We start from the raw sequence: 15,173 nt of genomic DNA, 5'->3' as shown, positions 1-15,173 counted from the left end.
AAGGTATCTTATAAACAATGAGCCAGCCACAGGACTTGAATGTGCGGCACTGCTATGCTTGTCGCATTCCTGATCTTCTTTCAATGCGGAGATTGTATTTTAGAACTATTTTGCATTTCATGAAAGACAGACAAGTTGGGGGAGTCAGATTGACAGTGAATAATGGAAATGGAACAGGGAAGAATCTACTAAAAATAGAAGAACAAACAGACCCATTCTCCCCTGTACCTTCCTAGGTAGTTGAGGATGGAGCTTTCCTGAACCCTTCGTCCAGGTCGTCAGGGTCATTTGCTTATTGTGACACAAGCACTGGTCTCATCCTCTGAGAGTGACAGTTCAGTCTACCTTTACACCCTCTCTGTTACTTGGATGGTAGAACCAAATGCGTATTAAGCCAGTATTGCTATTCCTTCTTCCTTTCTTGCATTTAGTACAATGAAGGAATGGTGGGTTAAAACAAATTCCAGTTCTCCCTGCATTAATGCAGGCACATAGCTGAACCAGAGTTCATTTTATTTTGGCTATTCAGGATTCTCTGCCTGGATTGAGAACTCTGGTTGAGAATGCTGGTTTGAGGTGGCAGTGTGGGGTGAGGGGACTCCAGTTAAGTGGTTCACCTACATTTATACAGCACAGTCTTGGTGTTAACTGCCAACCTTCCAGGAGAATATAGTTGCAAGGTCCCTTAGAGCTCCTGGTGAGGGATAGGCAGGGGGCAGGAGCAGGGAAGAACACTGGAAATTAACATGACATGCCTATGTGACCCAGAAGTGTGTATGTGTGTGTGTGTGTGTGTGTGTGGGAGGGGGGGATGCTCTGGCTTTTGAGCAAAAATTCTATGGTAGAATTAGCTTTTATCACAGAGTTTTACTCCCAAGCCAGAGTGTCATCCCCTGATGACCCCAACGTGCCTTATGTCACTTCTAGGACTCATAGGAACATTGTGTTATTTTCTGGTCTTCTTCCCTTATGGGGGAAGGTTATTGGGGGGGGGGGGTAGATACTGAAAGTCAAGTACCCTTGCACCAACTAGGGAGTCTGGCAACCCTACAGAAAACAGTAGTTGGAGTTCCTCTTTATTGAACAACAGTTACATTAAATGCCACAGAGACTTATGCACAATCCTTTTTGTAAAGTCAGTGATTACTCATTATTGACCTATGCTGTTAACAGTTTATCTAGTTAATTCTCATATTTAGATCCTGCCTTTCTGTCAAGGAACTATGGAATGTATACCTGAGGGTTACCTAATTTTATCTTCACCTTACCCCGTAGCATAATTTAGGTTGAGAGCATGACTGATCCAAACTCTGGTGATCAATGAGTGTCCATTTTGAAGTAGGAATCAAAATCAGATTCAGATCCAATTAATCCTACCTTGCTGTCTGTTGAAGTGATCAGTGACATTGCTCCTTTGAAATATCTTGGTGGAAAACTAATGAGATCTGTTTCTTTCTTTTTTTGCAGTGAACTTTGATCACTTTCAAATTCTTCGAGCAATTGGGAAGGGAAGCTTTGGCAAGGTAAGAGAAAAAGTTGGTCATCTATGAGGGAAGGAAATGGAGGTGATTAAATGCTTCGCAGTAAAGACAAGCATCTCTTAGATTGCTATGATTCTAGGAGAACTGAAACCTTCTGCCATACTGTTTTTTGTACTGCAATTATTAGGGTCACATTTTTAATTGAGCAAGGTATTCTGTGTAGTTCCATACGGTTCCTTTTAAATGAAACGAGATGAATAATATATAACAACAGTGATCAGATCACATTTTGATACTAGTAGAGGCTGCTGTGTCATTTGTCTTACAAGAGCACAGGAAACCAATTATTGATTAATTTTTACTAGTTTTTTCCCCCCCTTCTGCAGAACATTTTGTACATTACCCCTGTGCTATGATATGGAACATAATTGCTTTTGTCATGGTGTTTGCCTTGGATGGGTTTATGTCTTGGTGCTTTGGCCTTTGACATTTATCGTGGCTAGATTTTGTTTTTAGTTTTCCATCCCATTTACAGTCCTTGTTGTTTTGCCAGTTGTCTGACTGTCCTCCATTGCGTCCATTTCACCATTCTTTGGCTGTCAGAATCATATTGTGCGCACGTTGACCTAAAGGCAATTGCCCTTTGAGTTTCGTCTTCTTCTGATCTGTGTGGAAAGGGCAAAGAAAGCGGCATCACAGCAGTTAGAACGTTCGGGAAAACGGCACAGTGCAGGCTTTGTGACTGTGCTTTATGACATTTTGCGTCTGAATTTCTGCATTAAAAATTTCTCCTCTGAGACCACTGAGCTCCAAAGTTCATTGGTGAATGATCACTCGCTTACAAAGGGGGCATGGAGAGAAGTCAGAGGGAAGGAGTGTGGGAGTGTCTTGGGGTTTCTCCATTTCCACAACACAACATACAGATGAAGTTACAAACCACGATTTAAAGTTCCAGGTTATCGTCTGCCAACAAACCTCTACTTGGCATTTAAAAAATATATATATTTTTATTTGTATCCCACCACTTTCACAGAGTGACTCATGGTGGGTTACAATCTAAAATCCTCATACAAAACCCCATAAAAGTCTGAAAACGCCCACCCCTATTAAAATTCAATAACCCACCCACCCCCGGTGGCCACCAAGCTCCCCCCCCCCTTGACTCATTCATACAACCAACCTTGAACTACATAAGTAGACTGATGTCCTGGATAATTCATAGAATCATAGAGTTGAAGAGGCCATACAGGCCATCTAGTCCAATCCCCTGCTCAACGCAGGATCAGCCCTAACCATCCTAAAGCATGGTTTAGGGAGGGGCCCTGGCCTCACACAAAGACCTGGTGGAAGAGCTCTGTTTTGCAGGCCCTGCGGAACTGAGACAGGCCTTACACCAATTGCAGGCCCTGTGCATCTTGCATGTGTTTCAGCAAGTCACATTCTCTACCTCCCCAGTCTGTATTATGGGATAGTAATACCAGCCTGGTGTTCAAGACTGTTGTAAGGAATACACCAGTGTAAACTTCTGTACTCTGTTTGCTCTGCAGGGAATCTGCCAGGCTGCTATATGAAACAGTATGCTGGACTACATGGGTCACTGGTCAGATCCAACAAGCTCTTCTTACATTCTTATTATCTAATGACTTGGATCCACAGGGACGTTTTTGTTCTTGTGCTGCTCTTGTTGGTCCTTTGCACTATGTTCACTGTGGCATATCATCATCATTGTTTTGCCTGCACAAGATGCTCTGCATGCCATTTTTGGGCACTAAATGATGCAGGAAGAGAAATGTTAGGCATTCCAGAAACTCGTGTGAAAGTGGAACTAGTTTGCTTTCGTTTCTGCTCATGTGCTACTGGATCCAAACCAATGCCTTGCATGCTTGAAAATGCTGAGCTTTATCGACTGCGTTTAGGGCTGCCAACCTCCAGGTTGAACCCAGAGAGTTCCCAGAATTATAACTTCTGTCCAGATTACACAGATGCGTTCCGCTAGAGCAAGGGTGGCCAAACTGTGGCTCTCCAGATGTCCATGGACTACAAGTACCAGGAGCCCTTGCCACTCCTGCCCTAAAGAAAATGGCTGCTTTGGAGGGTAGACTCTTGGGTGCCACATTCCTGCTGGGCTCTGTCCCAACCCTCAACTCTACCTTCCCCAGTTCTGTGGCCAAATCTCCAGGAATTTCTCAACCTAGAGTTGTCAGCCTTATCTGCATGTTCCTCAATAACATTCTATCAATATCCAAATCTGTGACAATATAGGTTTATTTTAGAAAATGACTTTGAACAGAAACGATTGCTTTAATTTCACTTTTGGACAAGCTCTTCTTCCCTTTCAGGCTCTGATTAATATCTCTGAAATCCAAAAGCATTATTTCTCTTTTAATCCCAAAATAATCAGGAAGATTAAGATAAAAGTGCTAAATGTCTTGGAATCAGCTGAGTCCTAACATGCAATTATGACTCACGGAATGGGTTATGGCTGCAATGTATGATTCCTTCTTTCCATTACGGTTGTGTAACCTTTTAATTCGGTACCCGATAAAGTAACTAATGAAATGCAGTCTGTGGGATCAGGCATGTGTCAAAATATGAGCCAGGCTCTTATTAGTAAATATTCTACAGAATTAAAAAGCATCGCTTTATCTGGTGAATAAGTAGATAAAGAGCAGAGACCCAAGGTGGCTCATTAATCTGCTTAAACAAGAAAGCTATTTCTCTGGTACATTTTTATCCCACGCTTCCTCCAAGGAGCACAGGGTGCCATGTGTGGTTCTCATCCATTTTAGAAGGGGTGGGGAAGGACTAAGCCCATATATCTATAAGACAGAGTGGAGGGTGATAAATCAGGCACTCTCAGAATAGCAAATGAAAAATCCTCTAGGCATGGCTGACTAACAAGGAGCCTGTTTCCCCCAGTTTTATATGAAGTTGAACAAATCTAGAAAATCCAATGCAACAGATTCTTGCCTGCAACGGTAAGGGTGAAACGATCTACACTGGTGTGTGCTATGAATTTATCTCTCAGTATTAAGCCAACTACCATCTCCTACTGGAAAATCCAATATATTGTTCTTCTCAGCGTGATGTAGTGGCTAAGAGCAGAGGACTCTAATCTGGAGAAGCAGGTTTGATTCCACAGTCCTCCACTTGCAGCCAGCTGAGTGACCTTGGGCTAATCAGCATTTTCTTAGAGCTGTTCTGTAAAGCAGTTCTTTTAGAGCTCTCTCAGTCCCACTTACCTCACAGGGTGTCTGTTGTGTGTAGAAGAGAAAGATGTTTGTAGGCCACTTTGGGACTCCTTCAGATAGTAAAAAGCAGGGTATAAAAACCCAGCTCTTCTTATTATTATCAGTATATGTAATAATAATAATAATAATAATAATAATAATAATAATAATAATAATAATAATAATAATAATAATAATAATAATAATAATAATAAAATTTTACAGCCTATCCTCCCCAGTTGGCTCAGGGTGGGTAAAAACAGAATAAAATATACAAAATTGTATACTATACATAAGTAAAATAATATATAAATGTAGGTTAAAGTTGCATTAAAAGTTGCCTCCTTAAAACATTATTGGGTGTGTGTGTGGGGGGGGCTAATTTATATTGGGCAGGTTGATATTTTATGAGTAGGGCTCTTCCTTGCTGTTCATTTCCTGGAGTCAACCATAGGCATGGTGGAACCGCTTTGTCTGACAGGCCTTCTAGAACTATTGAAGCTCCCGGATAGGAATGCCAGCCTCCAGGCGAGGCCTGGGGATCCCCTGGAATTACAGCTCATCTCCCAACTACAGAGATCAGTTCCCCTGGAGAAAAAGGCTGTTTTGGAGGGTGGACTATGGCATTGTCCCCCACTGAGGTCCCTGTCTTCCTGAGGCTCCATCCCCAAATCTCCAGGAGTTTCACAACCTGAATCTGGCAACTCCCCCCCCCCATCCCTCATTGATGACCATTGATGCCCTAGACTTGGAGGGCCATGATCTCATCACTGGACACTGACCTGTCTACATGGCTTAAAAAGATGTCATATAAGTATGAAAATGTGTAGACTTGCCTCACTTCTCATCTAGGATTGGCAGCCTCTGGGAGCCTGGAAATCTCCTGCTATTACAACTGACCTCCAAACAATGGTAGTCTAGAGATGGAGATGGAGAAAATGGCCACAGTGGAGAGTGGAGTCAATTGCATTGTGTTCTACTGAGATTCCCTCCTCTCCCAAAACCTTGTCCTTCCCAGGTGCCACCTCCAAAATCTCTTAGTGTTTTTCGCCCCACAGCTGGCAACATTACTCTCATCTCACCCAAGCTAACATTTTGGACAAATTCAAACCCTGGCGCACTGCACAGCCTGTGCTGGGCCTGCCAATAGGTGTGGGCAAGGTTGACCCAGAATAAATTGGACCTTCACATCACAGAAGATGGCTCTGACTATAAAGCGAGGAGGATTGAGATATCTGATGGCTAGTTAGAGGTAAGAGAATGCTCAGGAGCGCGAGCAAACCAATTTTGACATATTCTTTAAAATATAAAATGCTCCCTCCCCCAACTCATAGCTGACTCAGATCCTTTTCACAGATTCAAAGCACATGCAGTGAATGCAACATAATAGGTATACACTACAAAAGGAAGGTAGCTCTAGAGAGCACTGGCGGCATATCTGGAGCACAGAAGTGTTCGCTGATATAGTTGTCTTTATGCTACAGCACTGCTGAAAAAGCAGGTTTCTGCTGGTGTGATGAGCGCTATATCCATGTAAACTTGTAAAAGAGTAGGCTTTGAATGGATCCGACAGTGAATGCATGTATTTTGGGATTGGTGCTTATTACCTCAATTCTTCTCATCTCTTCTGTAAATATTCATTGAACTGGTTTGAACTATCAAACATTCAGGCAATTGCATATTTTTCTGTCTTCCTCCTGTGATGCATAACCAGTGCATAAATAATTATGAATACAGATATGATTTGGAACAGGACGTTTGGTCAGTCCTAAGAGGCAGACAGGGCCTGGCCTGATAGGCAAGGGACAGGAATATTTTACCCTTCTGTCTGTCTCCTCCCCAAGTAGAGACCCCTGTTGAAAAGGAGGTAGGGCTGCCAAACCCCCATGTAAGCTGGGGGATCCTTTGCCCCCGGCTCCCCTTGCCCATCACTTTTTGGAGCAGTAGCGGCAGAAATGTCACGTGCGACATTGCGTCACTTCTGGTAGAAACTCCAAGGTGACACAGAATACTCTAGATTACAAAATTGTTTTCCCAAGGATAAATTAATATCCCTACATTTTGCCCAATAATTGTGGGATATGAGAACCCATTTACAGCATCCTTTGCCCTTGTGACAGAGAGCTGCTTTCAAGTAGCATAGCCCAATGTTTTTGTAGTTTGTGTGAATGCCTGAAGTGGGTATCGATCCCGCTGATGATTGGTTGGGAGACTGGAAAAACACAAGCATAATTGGACATCAGGCTTGGACTTTGGGGCTCTCAAGCCTCAGAGAGCCCTCTGAAGAGCAGCCTGCAGCTTTTAAGAGCCATTTAGAAGATGGTCCCCCATAAGACCATTAAATTCTCTATCTATGAAAGCTCTCTCTCTCTCTCTCTCTCTCTCTCTCTCTCTCTCTCTCATGCACACACACACAAATAATACATTTAATCTTTCTTATTCTAGATTAATTGCTGAGGAGTATATTAAAAAAACATAGCACATTAGGAGATTTGTCAATCCAGTCTGTCTTAGTTCACATGGGAGATGGGCATTTTCTCTGCTTTTTTCACCCCTGCAATCAGTCTCTGGGTATGTTCTCACGCAGACACAAACTTCGTAGGTGGTAATTATGTGGGCTGTCATTACCATGGAACTAGCTTACCAAGTGCGTCCACGCAGTGCCCATACATAATAATGTTTTCTCCATGCATCAGAGCGCTTGCAGGTTCCTGGAAGTGATTGCGTGGGGAAGGAAAGCGAGAGGAAAAATTAAATTGGGAATCGGACCTCCGTCTCAGAAGATGCAGAGATTCATTTAGGAGAGAATGATCCTAAAGAGAAAATAATGTCAAGAACTTTAATGGCGTACATTTCCTCAGATCACATTTCCTGTCCATGTAGCTGACCTTTGGTACGAAGCCAGTGGATGAAATATAACCCCCTTCTAAGTGTGCTTAGACAGCAGTTTAATACTTAAGAGGCAGTGTAACATTTTCCTTTGTTATGTCTCACTGGGAGGGATACCACCAAGGTCCTGCCTTGTTTTGCACGGGCTAAAAGATCAGAAGAGCAAAGACCATGAAAGAAGATGAACAAATTCATAGTGCTGAGTTTAATCTACAGTGCTGTACATCAGGAACCTGGTTACCATAGAGATTTAGTGCATCAGTGCGTAGAGATTAGTCTCACAAACAAGGTTCAGTTGTGCAGCCCATATTGCATATGGGAGCCAATACAACCCAGAGCATTAGTGTCAAATTCCTGCCTGAACTATAGTTATTAAGCATCACTGGACAATTAATTCCTTCCTTGTCATGATTTCTCCATTTGTAAAACACAAATAATTTACAGATTTTTGCATGTGTATTAGTGATCAGGGTTGTAAAACAATGTGTATAGCAAAACTAGCGTATAAACTGTTGTTATAGATCATGGGTGTTACGAGATTTTGCCGTCTTATCATTTCAGTATGAAAATCCCCGTTTTATACATGGGTTCTCCCAGCTCAAGATGAAATGGCAGTTTTCTTTTTTCCTGGCCGGGGCCCAGCAGCCCATATTGGCATTCGCCCCATTCTTTCCTGCTTGCTGTTTGCCTTATGGGGTCATGCTGAATGGCACACAGCTGGGACGAGACCCTGTTTCTCAGCAGCAACCGCATGGATTTCTATAGCCCCATCAGTGGTGGGATGTGTTTCTGGGGGGGGGCATGCATGTGGGGGTTGGGCAGCATGACCCAGGCTTGGGGGGGGGGGCTGTCTGTCACTGTCTTCCCTTCACCTGGAGCATCTGGCTGGGTTCCTGTGGGGCAGCTTGGGGTGGTGGTGGCTTCAGCCAGTTGCTGGTTCAGAACTGGATGGGGGGCAGCCAACAGCACCTTCACTGTTCCCGGTGGGGATCAATGGGCTAGGCATCTGACACATCAGCCATGGCCGCATCAGCAGCAAGGGCCCCATGCTCACAACGAGCTTCAACTGGGGAGGCAGATGCACATTTTATTCCTTGTCCTTTGCATGATGCTTCTGCCCCAAATGCTTCAGTTATTGTCTGATGTCTGGAGCTTATCTGGAATGGGGCTGGCATCTGGCACAGCACTTGACAGACATCCTTGAGGCTCAGGCCTTCGCTAAGGATGCTGCAACACTGGCCTATGACTGTTCCTTTTAGAAACAACACGGTCACATGCTGGGACAGCCGGAAGCCCAATGCATGGATGATAAAGGTGGGGATGCGTCCACATCCAGGTGGTGATCTGAGCAAGCCTCATTTCATGCCATGCAGAGACTCTTGGGGGCTGTGCTAGGATTGCAACCAGGGTAGTTGCAATCGGTGCAGGTGCAGGTACGAACACTGATATGTCTGGGGGGGGCACCCAAAATCTGAGTGTTCCAACCCTTCAGGGAGCCAGGTGCCCTTTCGCAAAGGCCAGTCTGTTGCCAAACAGACTGGGGAACTAGGCAGTTCAGGGGATGGACAGGCTCTCGCCAATCAATTAGTGTGGTTTGCTTTCTATGGCTCTTTCTCCAGTTAAGTTGTCAGCTATGTTACCTTTGTTGGCTGTTTACCCAGATAGGTCCACTGTAGATTATTTATATTCTGGTTTTTTTGGGTGGGTTTTGCATTCCATTCACAGAATGGAACCCATAAGCTGAGGTTATATATCAGCCCTAAATTCTATGGATTTTTTAGTTTGCACGTAAAGAGATTATAAATCAAGGCAGTAGAAGATGGTTTCTGCAGGACCTTCCCAAGGAAGGCTCACTTCTAATGTGGTTGACTCAGAAGGACTTTAACCTTAGCATTGCCACGACTTTAATAATTCACACAGTCTGCAGCAGAGAATGATAAAGCTTTAATCTTCTTTCTACGAATGTCACTAAAGGCCCTCAGTGCAGACGTATTTCAAGTACAGTCAGTTTAAAACTTTCTTCAGATTCTCCAATTAGAATTTTCTCCTGTTTCTTTTTGTCTTTTTTGTACTATTTTAGAAGGAGCTCACATTTTGCACAATATAAGAAAATGAAACACATTCCTGTATAATAAGGACCAAACTAAATTTTGAGGCATTCAAGGATCTGACCTGTGGTCACTGAAGCCATTTTATAAATGGATTCAGCCAGTTAAAAGTACAGCAAACCTGCTCGGCAGTCCCTCCCCTGGCTGCTTTTGCAGGTGCCTTTCCCCCAGCTGCTTTGGTACTCGAAAAGGTGTGAGAAGAGGGGCAAAATTGGCTTGCCAATTCTGGATTGGGAAATACTTGTGGATTTGCAATGGAGCCTGGGGAAGGCAGGACTTCACTGAGGTATAATGACATAGAGTAAGGTGACCAGATTTTAACATTGGTAAAGCGGGACACCATTGACTGGGGGGGGGGGGTTGATTAAAATTTGGTCTATATGGAGCAACAAAAAGTTTCATAGAACACACAAATAGTATTGTAATATATATATTTTTTAATTCCAACATAAGTACAATTTACCAGGTGCCCCCAGTTGTCCCTCCAAAAGTGGGACAATCTGGTCACCTTAACATAGAGTCCACTCTCCAAAGGCACCATATTCTCCAGGGGGAATGGATCTCTGTTATCTGTGGATCCACTGCAATATTGAGAGATCTCGAGGCAGCCCCTGAGGCTGGCAGCCCTAGCAACAAGAGTGCCTTGTCCCTGCTCTTGGCTCTGCCAAAACATCCCTGTCCTCGAAATAGCTGAAACAAGCCCTGTGGGCTTTATGATGGGGAGGTGGAGGATCTCTCCACTTTTAATGCTGCTTAGGTTTATTTTTTGAGATAAGCTATATTATGAAAGTCAGCCATTATGAAGGCGTGTGTGGGATATTTAATTGCGGTAATTGCACTGAAGATAGTGGGAGGCTGCTTTTTAAAAGGAGAGCAACAGATGCCCATTTTCTAAAACAGGTAATTGCAAACTCCAGCAATGTTGCTAAATCTAAGTAGGTCGCACTGGGAGGAGCAGATGATAGGATCCCCTTTCTTTCCCTGATTCTGTCTTCCCCACACATTGAGCATGACCAATGTGAGCTGGGTAGCCGATATTTTTAGACTCTGGAATTAATCCAGGCTTGAAAGAGAGAATTTGGTGTGCCTATCCTAGAAAAAAAGTTCTGCTTTCTCTGCATTGCATGTTGTGTCTCCTCTGTATCATGTTCTGGTAAAAGGAATTGGATGTGCAATGAATAGGGACTGGCAAATTGTAATTGTTGATAGTACTGCCTGACACAATCTCAAGCCCTCCAAAGAACTAAGCGAGGAGAGATAGCAATGATAGACCCCATTCCCCGCAAAGAGGCACAAGCATAGAGAGCTGTTCCTTCTATTGCTGTTGCTGTCTTAGGACCAGTGGCTCCTATGTCCCAAACTGATTCTGGCAGGGAGCCAGGACAACCTCAGTGGCTCTCCTGTCAAGATCTGTCTGTTTGCCAGCTTCTTGCCATAGACATTTGGTATTGTCATTTGTCAGGTATCAGTATGGTTTCAATAGCCACCTTTCAGTACCTGCTGCCGTTCTATTGTTAACCGTAAATGTTGGTGGTAGGGGAAACCTGTCACCTGTCAGGCCCAGGAAAGTCTAACTGATGGTAATGGCCTTTGTTGCTTTGCATCTGCTGCTGAATATTCTTTGTTCTTTTGAATAGTTGAATTGTTAATGTTCACTTGGAAAGTTGGAACCATGGGAGGGGGAGCTCGGACATTATCTGTGAGACAGGCCTCGTGACAGTCTTGCCAGAATGATGTAATGTGTACCTGGCCTCAGGACTAATTTGCGTGCTTTTCCTTGGGAACAAGGGAAGCTCACCTTTTCTTAGTTGGGGCATTTCTGTATGTGTCTGGGAGTGGGCCAACGTATTATACCTATCATATTGATCAGTGTATTATCTATCAATTTAGTTTCAGTAAGAATAATATTGAGCTTCATATTACTACTTCAACAAACAGCTTTATGTCCATTGAGATAGTTGATGGATCATCGAGAAAGTTGATAGTTCACTGAGAAAGTCAACAGTGCAATGCTGTACTGATATATTCAGGTAGGTGGCCATGTTGGTCTGATGCTATAGAACAGGCTTTCTCAACCGGGGTTCATGAAACCCTGGGGTTTCTTGATGGCCCTCGAAGGATTTCCCAAACAGGTGAGAATTAATTTTAAATATATATTTTTAAATATGTTAAACATTTATTGGGTGATAAGGTAAAGGTAAAGGTATCCCCTGTGCAAGCACCGAGTCATGTCTGACCCTTGGGGTGACGCCCTCTAGCGTTTTCATGGCAGACTCAATATGGGGTTGTTTGCCAGTGCCTTCCCCAGTCATTACCGTTTACCCCCCAGCAAGCTGGGTACTCATTTTACCGACCTCGGAAGGATGAAAGGTTGAGTCAACTTTGAGCCGGCTGCTGGGATTGAACTCCCAGCTTCATGGGCAAAGCTTTCAGATGGCTGCCTTACCACTCTGCGCCACAAGAGGCTCTATTGGGTGATATGACCATATATATCATCATGTCAACTGCCCCCTCCTAAAATGGTCAATTATGGGCCTGGAGAGGGTGGGGAGGGGCCGGATGGTTGTGCACAAAGTTATGTTTCACAACCATTTCTGTATGAGGTTTCTTCTGAGGTTTCTTAAAGCCTGAAGAATGTTCCAAGGATTTCTCAATGCTAAAAAAGTTGGGAAAGACTGCTATAGAACAATGTTTGGATCCAGTGGTACCTTTAAGACCAACAAAGTTTAATTCTGGATAAATGCTTTTGTGTCCATACGTCACTCTCCTGTATCATTTCTCATTGCACCCACAAACCATGCAACCGCTACCAGCAGCAACAAAGAGTCAGCTCCTTTTTAGTCCCTTTGGTGCTGGAGAAGACTCTTGCGAGTCCCTTGGACTGCAAGGCGAACAAACTGGTCAGTCCTAGAGGAGATCAGCCCTGACTGCTCCTTAGAAGGCCAGATCCTGAAGATGAAACTCAAATACTTTGGCCACCTCATGAGAAGGAAGCACTCCCTGGAGAAGAGCCTAATGCTGGGAGCGATTGAGGGCAAAAGAAGAAGGGGACGACAGAGAATGAGGTGGCTGGATGGAGTCACTGAAGCAGTCAGTGCAAACTTAAATGGACTCCGGGGAATAGTAGAAGACAGGAAGGCCTGGAGGATCATTGTCCATGGGGTCGCGATGGGTCGGACACGACTTTGCACCTAACAACATAATATTTTCTGACTTTTGAAATGACTTTGTATTATTGACCACTGAGTAATGTCCCTCAGGATGAAATGGTCTTAAGTTGGTTAATTGAAACACTCATCAGCTTTTTATGTGACATTGTTACCGCTTTTGTAAAGCTCATAAACTGATATTCAGGCCTTATATGTTTTTTAACTTGGCCAGTATGTACATCATGTAATAAATATTTATTTTGATATTATTTTATTTGATGTAGCTTGACCCTTGTTAGTAGTTTGCTTTGCTTGATATAATCAGATGTTGTGTTCAAATGTAACAAGCCTCCCCCCTCCCCAACTGTCCAATGAGATCAATAAACACCCCTCTCTAGTTCCACATGTTTGCACAAAATCCTTTCAGCAAAATGGATTTGGCAATGCTATGACTCAGTTTTACTAAGTCTTTTAATTAATGGAGTTATCACGGTACAGTTCCTTTATAAAGACTAGTTTTGCCCCATGCAGTGCAGCTTATTAATTGGCTTTGGTGTCAGGCCCACCTAAATTTTCTTGCACCAGAACACCAAGTATTTTCGCCTTTATTAGTTTCTAGCACTGTTATTTCTTTCAGCCTCTTTTGCTTCAGTTCAGTCCAGAAAAAGAAATGCCTGTGTTCAAGCCCCCAGGGGAATAGCTTTGTGGAACCAGACCTTTGTCAGATAGCACTGCATGAGGGCGAAGATTCTGAAGGAAGATCTCGGTGCAACCTTTCTGCCCTTATCTTTTCTAGCAGCTGTAGACTGTCTTTTATGTGTGCACCTGGGTCCCTTCCTTCCTGATGCATTGCTAGCTAGATACATGCCAGAAACAGAGCAGAGCGCTTCTGGAGGACCTGCATGTTTTAAGATTTTAAAATATATTTTCCAAGAAGCAGATTGATAGTGAGAACAGATGTAACTTTTTGGCTACCTCCCCTACCTGGAGTTTTAATACATGGGCAATTTAAGCTAACTTTGAATTAGCTCTCATGTATGGTGCCGGCTGTGCTGGGCTGTCACCAGTTTCTTGTGGTGGGGCAGCATGCCCTGCTGCTTCCTGTATATACACAGGGGACGAAATCCCTCGGTGTACACAGTCCACCCATGAGTTACTCCATACTTTGCGGCAGTAGCAGCAGTAGGGGGCAGTGAGGGGCATGGGGGTCCCACCGAAGGATGGTGGGATAGAGGCATGTCACTATCCCACAATCATTGGGAGGGGGGGTATACAAATGCCCTGTTCAGCTCTGCAGCACCATGAAGCTGAACAGGGCATTTTGGGTCCCTGCAGGGACACTGTAGATGCAGGGGAGGGCCTGCATGGGAAACATCAGCGTTCTCTTATGGGCCATCAGAGGCCCTAAAGTGGGCCAGGGCTGGGGGAGGAGCTTGGACAGCGTGCATTAGTGGGGATTAGCCCTGCTGTTATACAGGTGCCAGCCCTCCCTTCCCAGCCCATGCATAATCAGTCATAAAAAGGCTAATTGATTAATGTCCTTACTTCATTTATCTCCCACCTTTCTCCCTGATGGGAACACAAATCAGCATTATTCTTCTCTCCTCCATTTTTACCCTCAGAGCAGCCTTGTGGGGTAAGTTAGGCTGAGAGTGTGTGACTGGCCCAAGGTCACACAGCAAGCTTCCTGGAAGAGTGGAGATTTGGTCCTACTCTGACACTACATCCCAATAGGAATAGGTCTTGCATTTGCACACAGATTGCAATAATGGCTTAAGATGCCTATCATCAGTGCCTGGAAAATGCTGGCTTGGATTCAAAGCCCCCCCCCCCCTCCCCGGTTGCACAATTGGAAATGCCTTCCGCTCATGAAGCAGGCTCTTGGATCTGTGCCACGGTCACTATACAGCTTTCTGTTTGCTGAATACCTGCAACCTGGTCACAAATGAGGGTCTTTATCTGAAATTATGCATATGGTTTTATCAGTTCAGCTACAACAGCCACATGTTCAAGATATGACTCGGAAGTTTCATTACCTTAACGTTTCACATAACAGCATAATTCAGCCACTGTGCACTGAACACATAACTTGCCATGTGTATCTCTTGGTACACGGAGGGTATTTCTGTAGGTCTTTTTGACTATCCCTCTCCTTCTCCCTGGCTGCTAGTCCCCTTGTGATGTGCTGGATTCCCTGCAATGTGCCCTTTGTGACATATGCTGGTTAACAACATGCAGTGGTTAGAGTCTTGGACTAGGAGCTGGAAGATCTGGGTTCTAATTCCTATTCTCTCATGAAACTCACTAGGTAATCTT

The 15,173-nt window shown here is 44.0% G+C and overlaps 1 protein-coding gene and 1 long non-coding RNA gene across 5 annotated transcripts in view; one reads left to right on the top strand and one right to left on the bottom strand.

Moving 5' to 3' along the window:
* The window catches only part of STK32C (serine/threonine kinase 32C), a 191,633-nt gene that overhangs the window by 103,076 nt on the left and 73,384 nt on the right, over positions 1–15,173 (top strand). For both annotated transcript variants that reach the window (XM_077350171.1, XM_077350169.1), the window contains one exon: positions 1,468–1,523. Coding sequence is in view for 1 of the 2 variants with exons in the window: in XM_077350169.1 (XP_077206284.1) it covers positions 1,468–1,523 (56 nt within the window). In the remaining variant the exon portion in view is untranslated. The remainder of the gene's footprint in view (positions 1–1,467; positions 1,524–15,173) is intronic.
* LOC143843686 (uncharacterized) lies at positions 1,403–15,156 on the bottom strand. 3 transcript variants are annotated; one of them, XR_013233652.1, is made up of 5 exons: positions 14,894–15,156; positions 7,356–7,422; positions 6,319–6,408; positions 1,885–2,146; positions 1,403–1,544 (listed from the first exon to the last, which is right to left on the bottom strand). It is a non-coding gene; the product is annotated as an uncharacterized LOC143843686 (long non-coding RNA). The 3 variants fall into 3 exon arrangements; XR_013233651.1 differs by lacking the exon at positions 6,319–6,408; XR_013233653.1 differs by lacking the exons at positions 1,403–1,544; positions 1,885–2,146 and adding an exon at positions 5,548–5,628.

The sequence above is a fragment of the Paroedura picta genome, chromosome 8 (genome assembly GCF_049243985.1).
Source record: "Paroedura picta isolate Pp20150507F chromosome 8, Ppicta_v3.0, whole genome shotgun sequence".
NCBI classification, from domain to species: domain Eukaryota; kingdom Metazoa; phylum Chordata; class Lepidosauria; order Squamata; family Gekkonidae; genus Paroedura; species Paroedura picta.
This window is presented reverse-complemented; position numbering and strand designations above follow the sequence as displayed.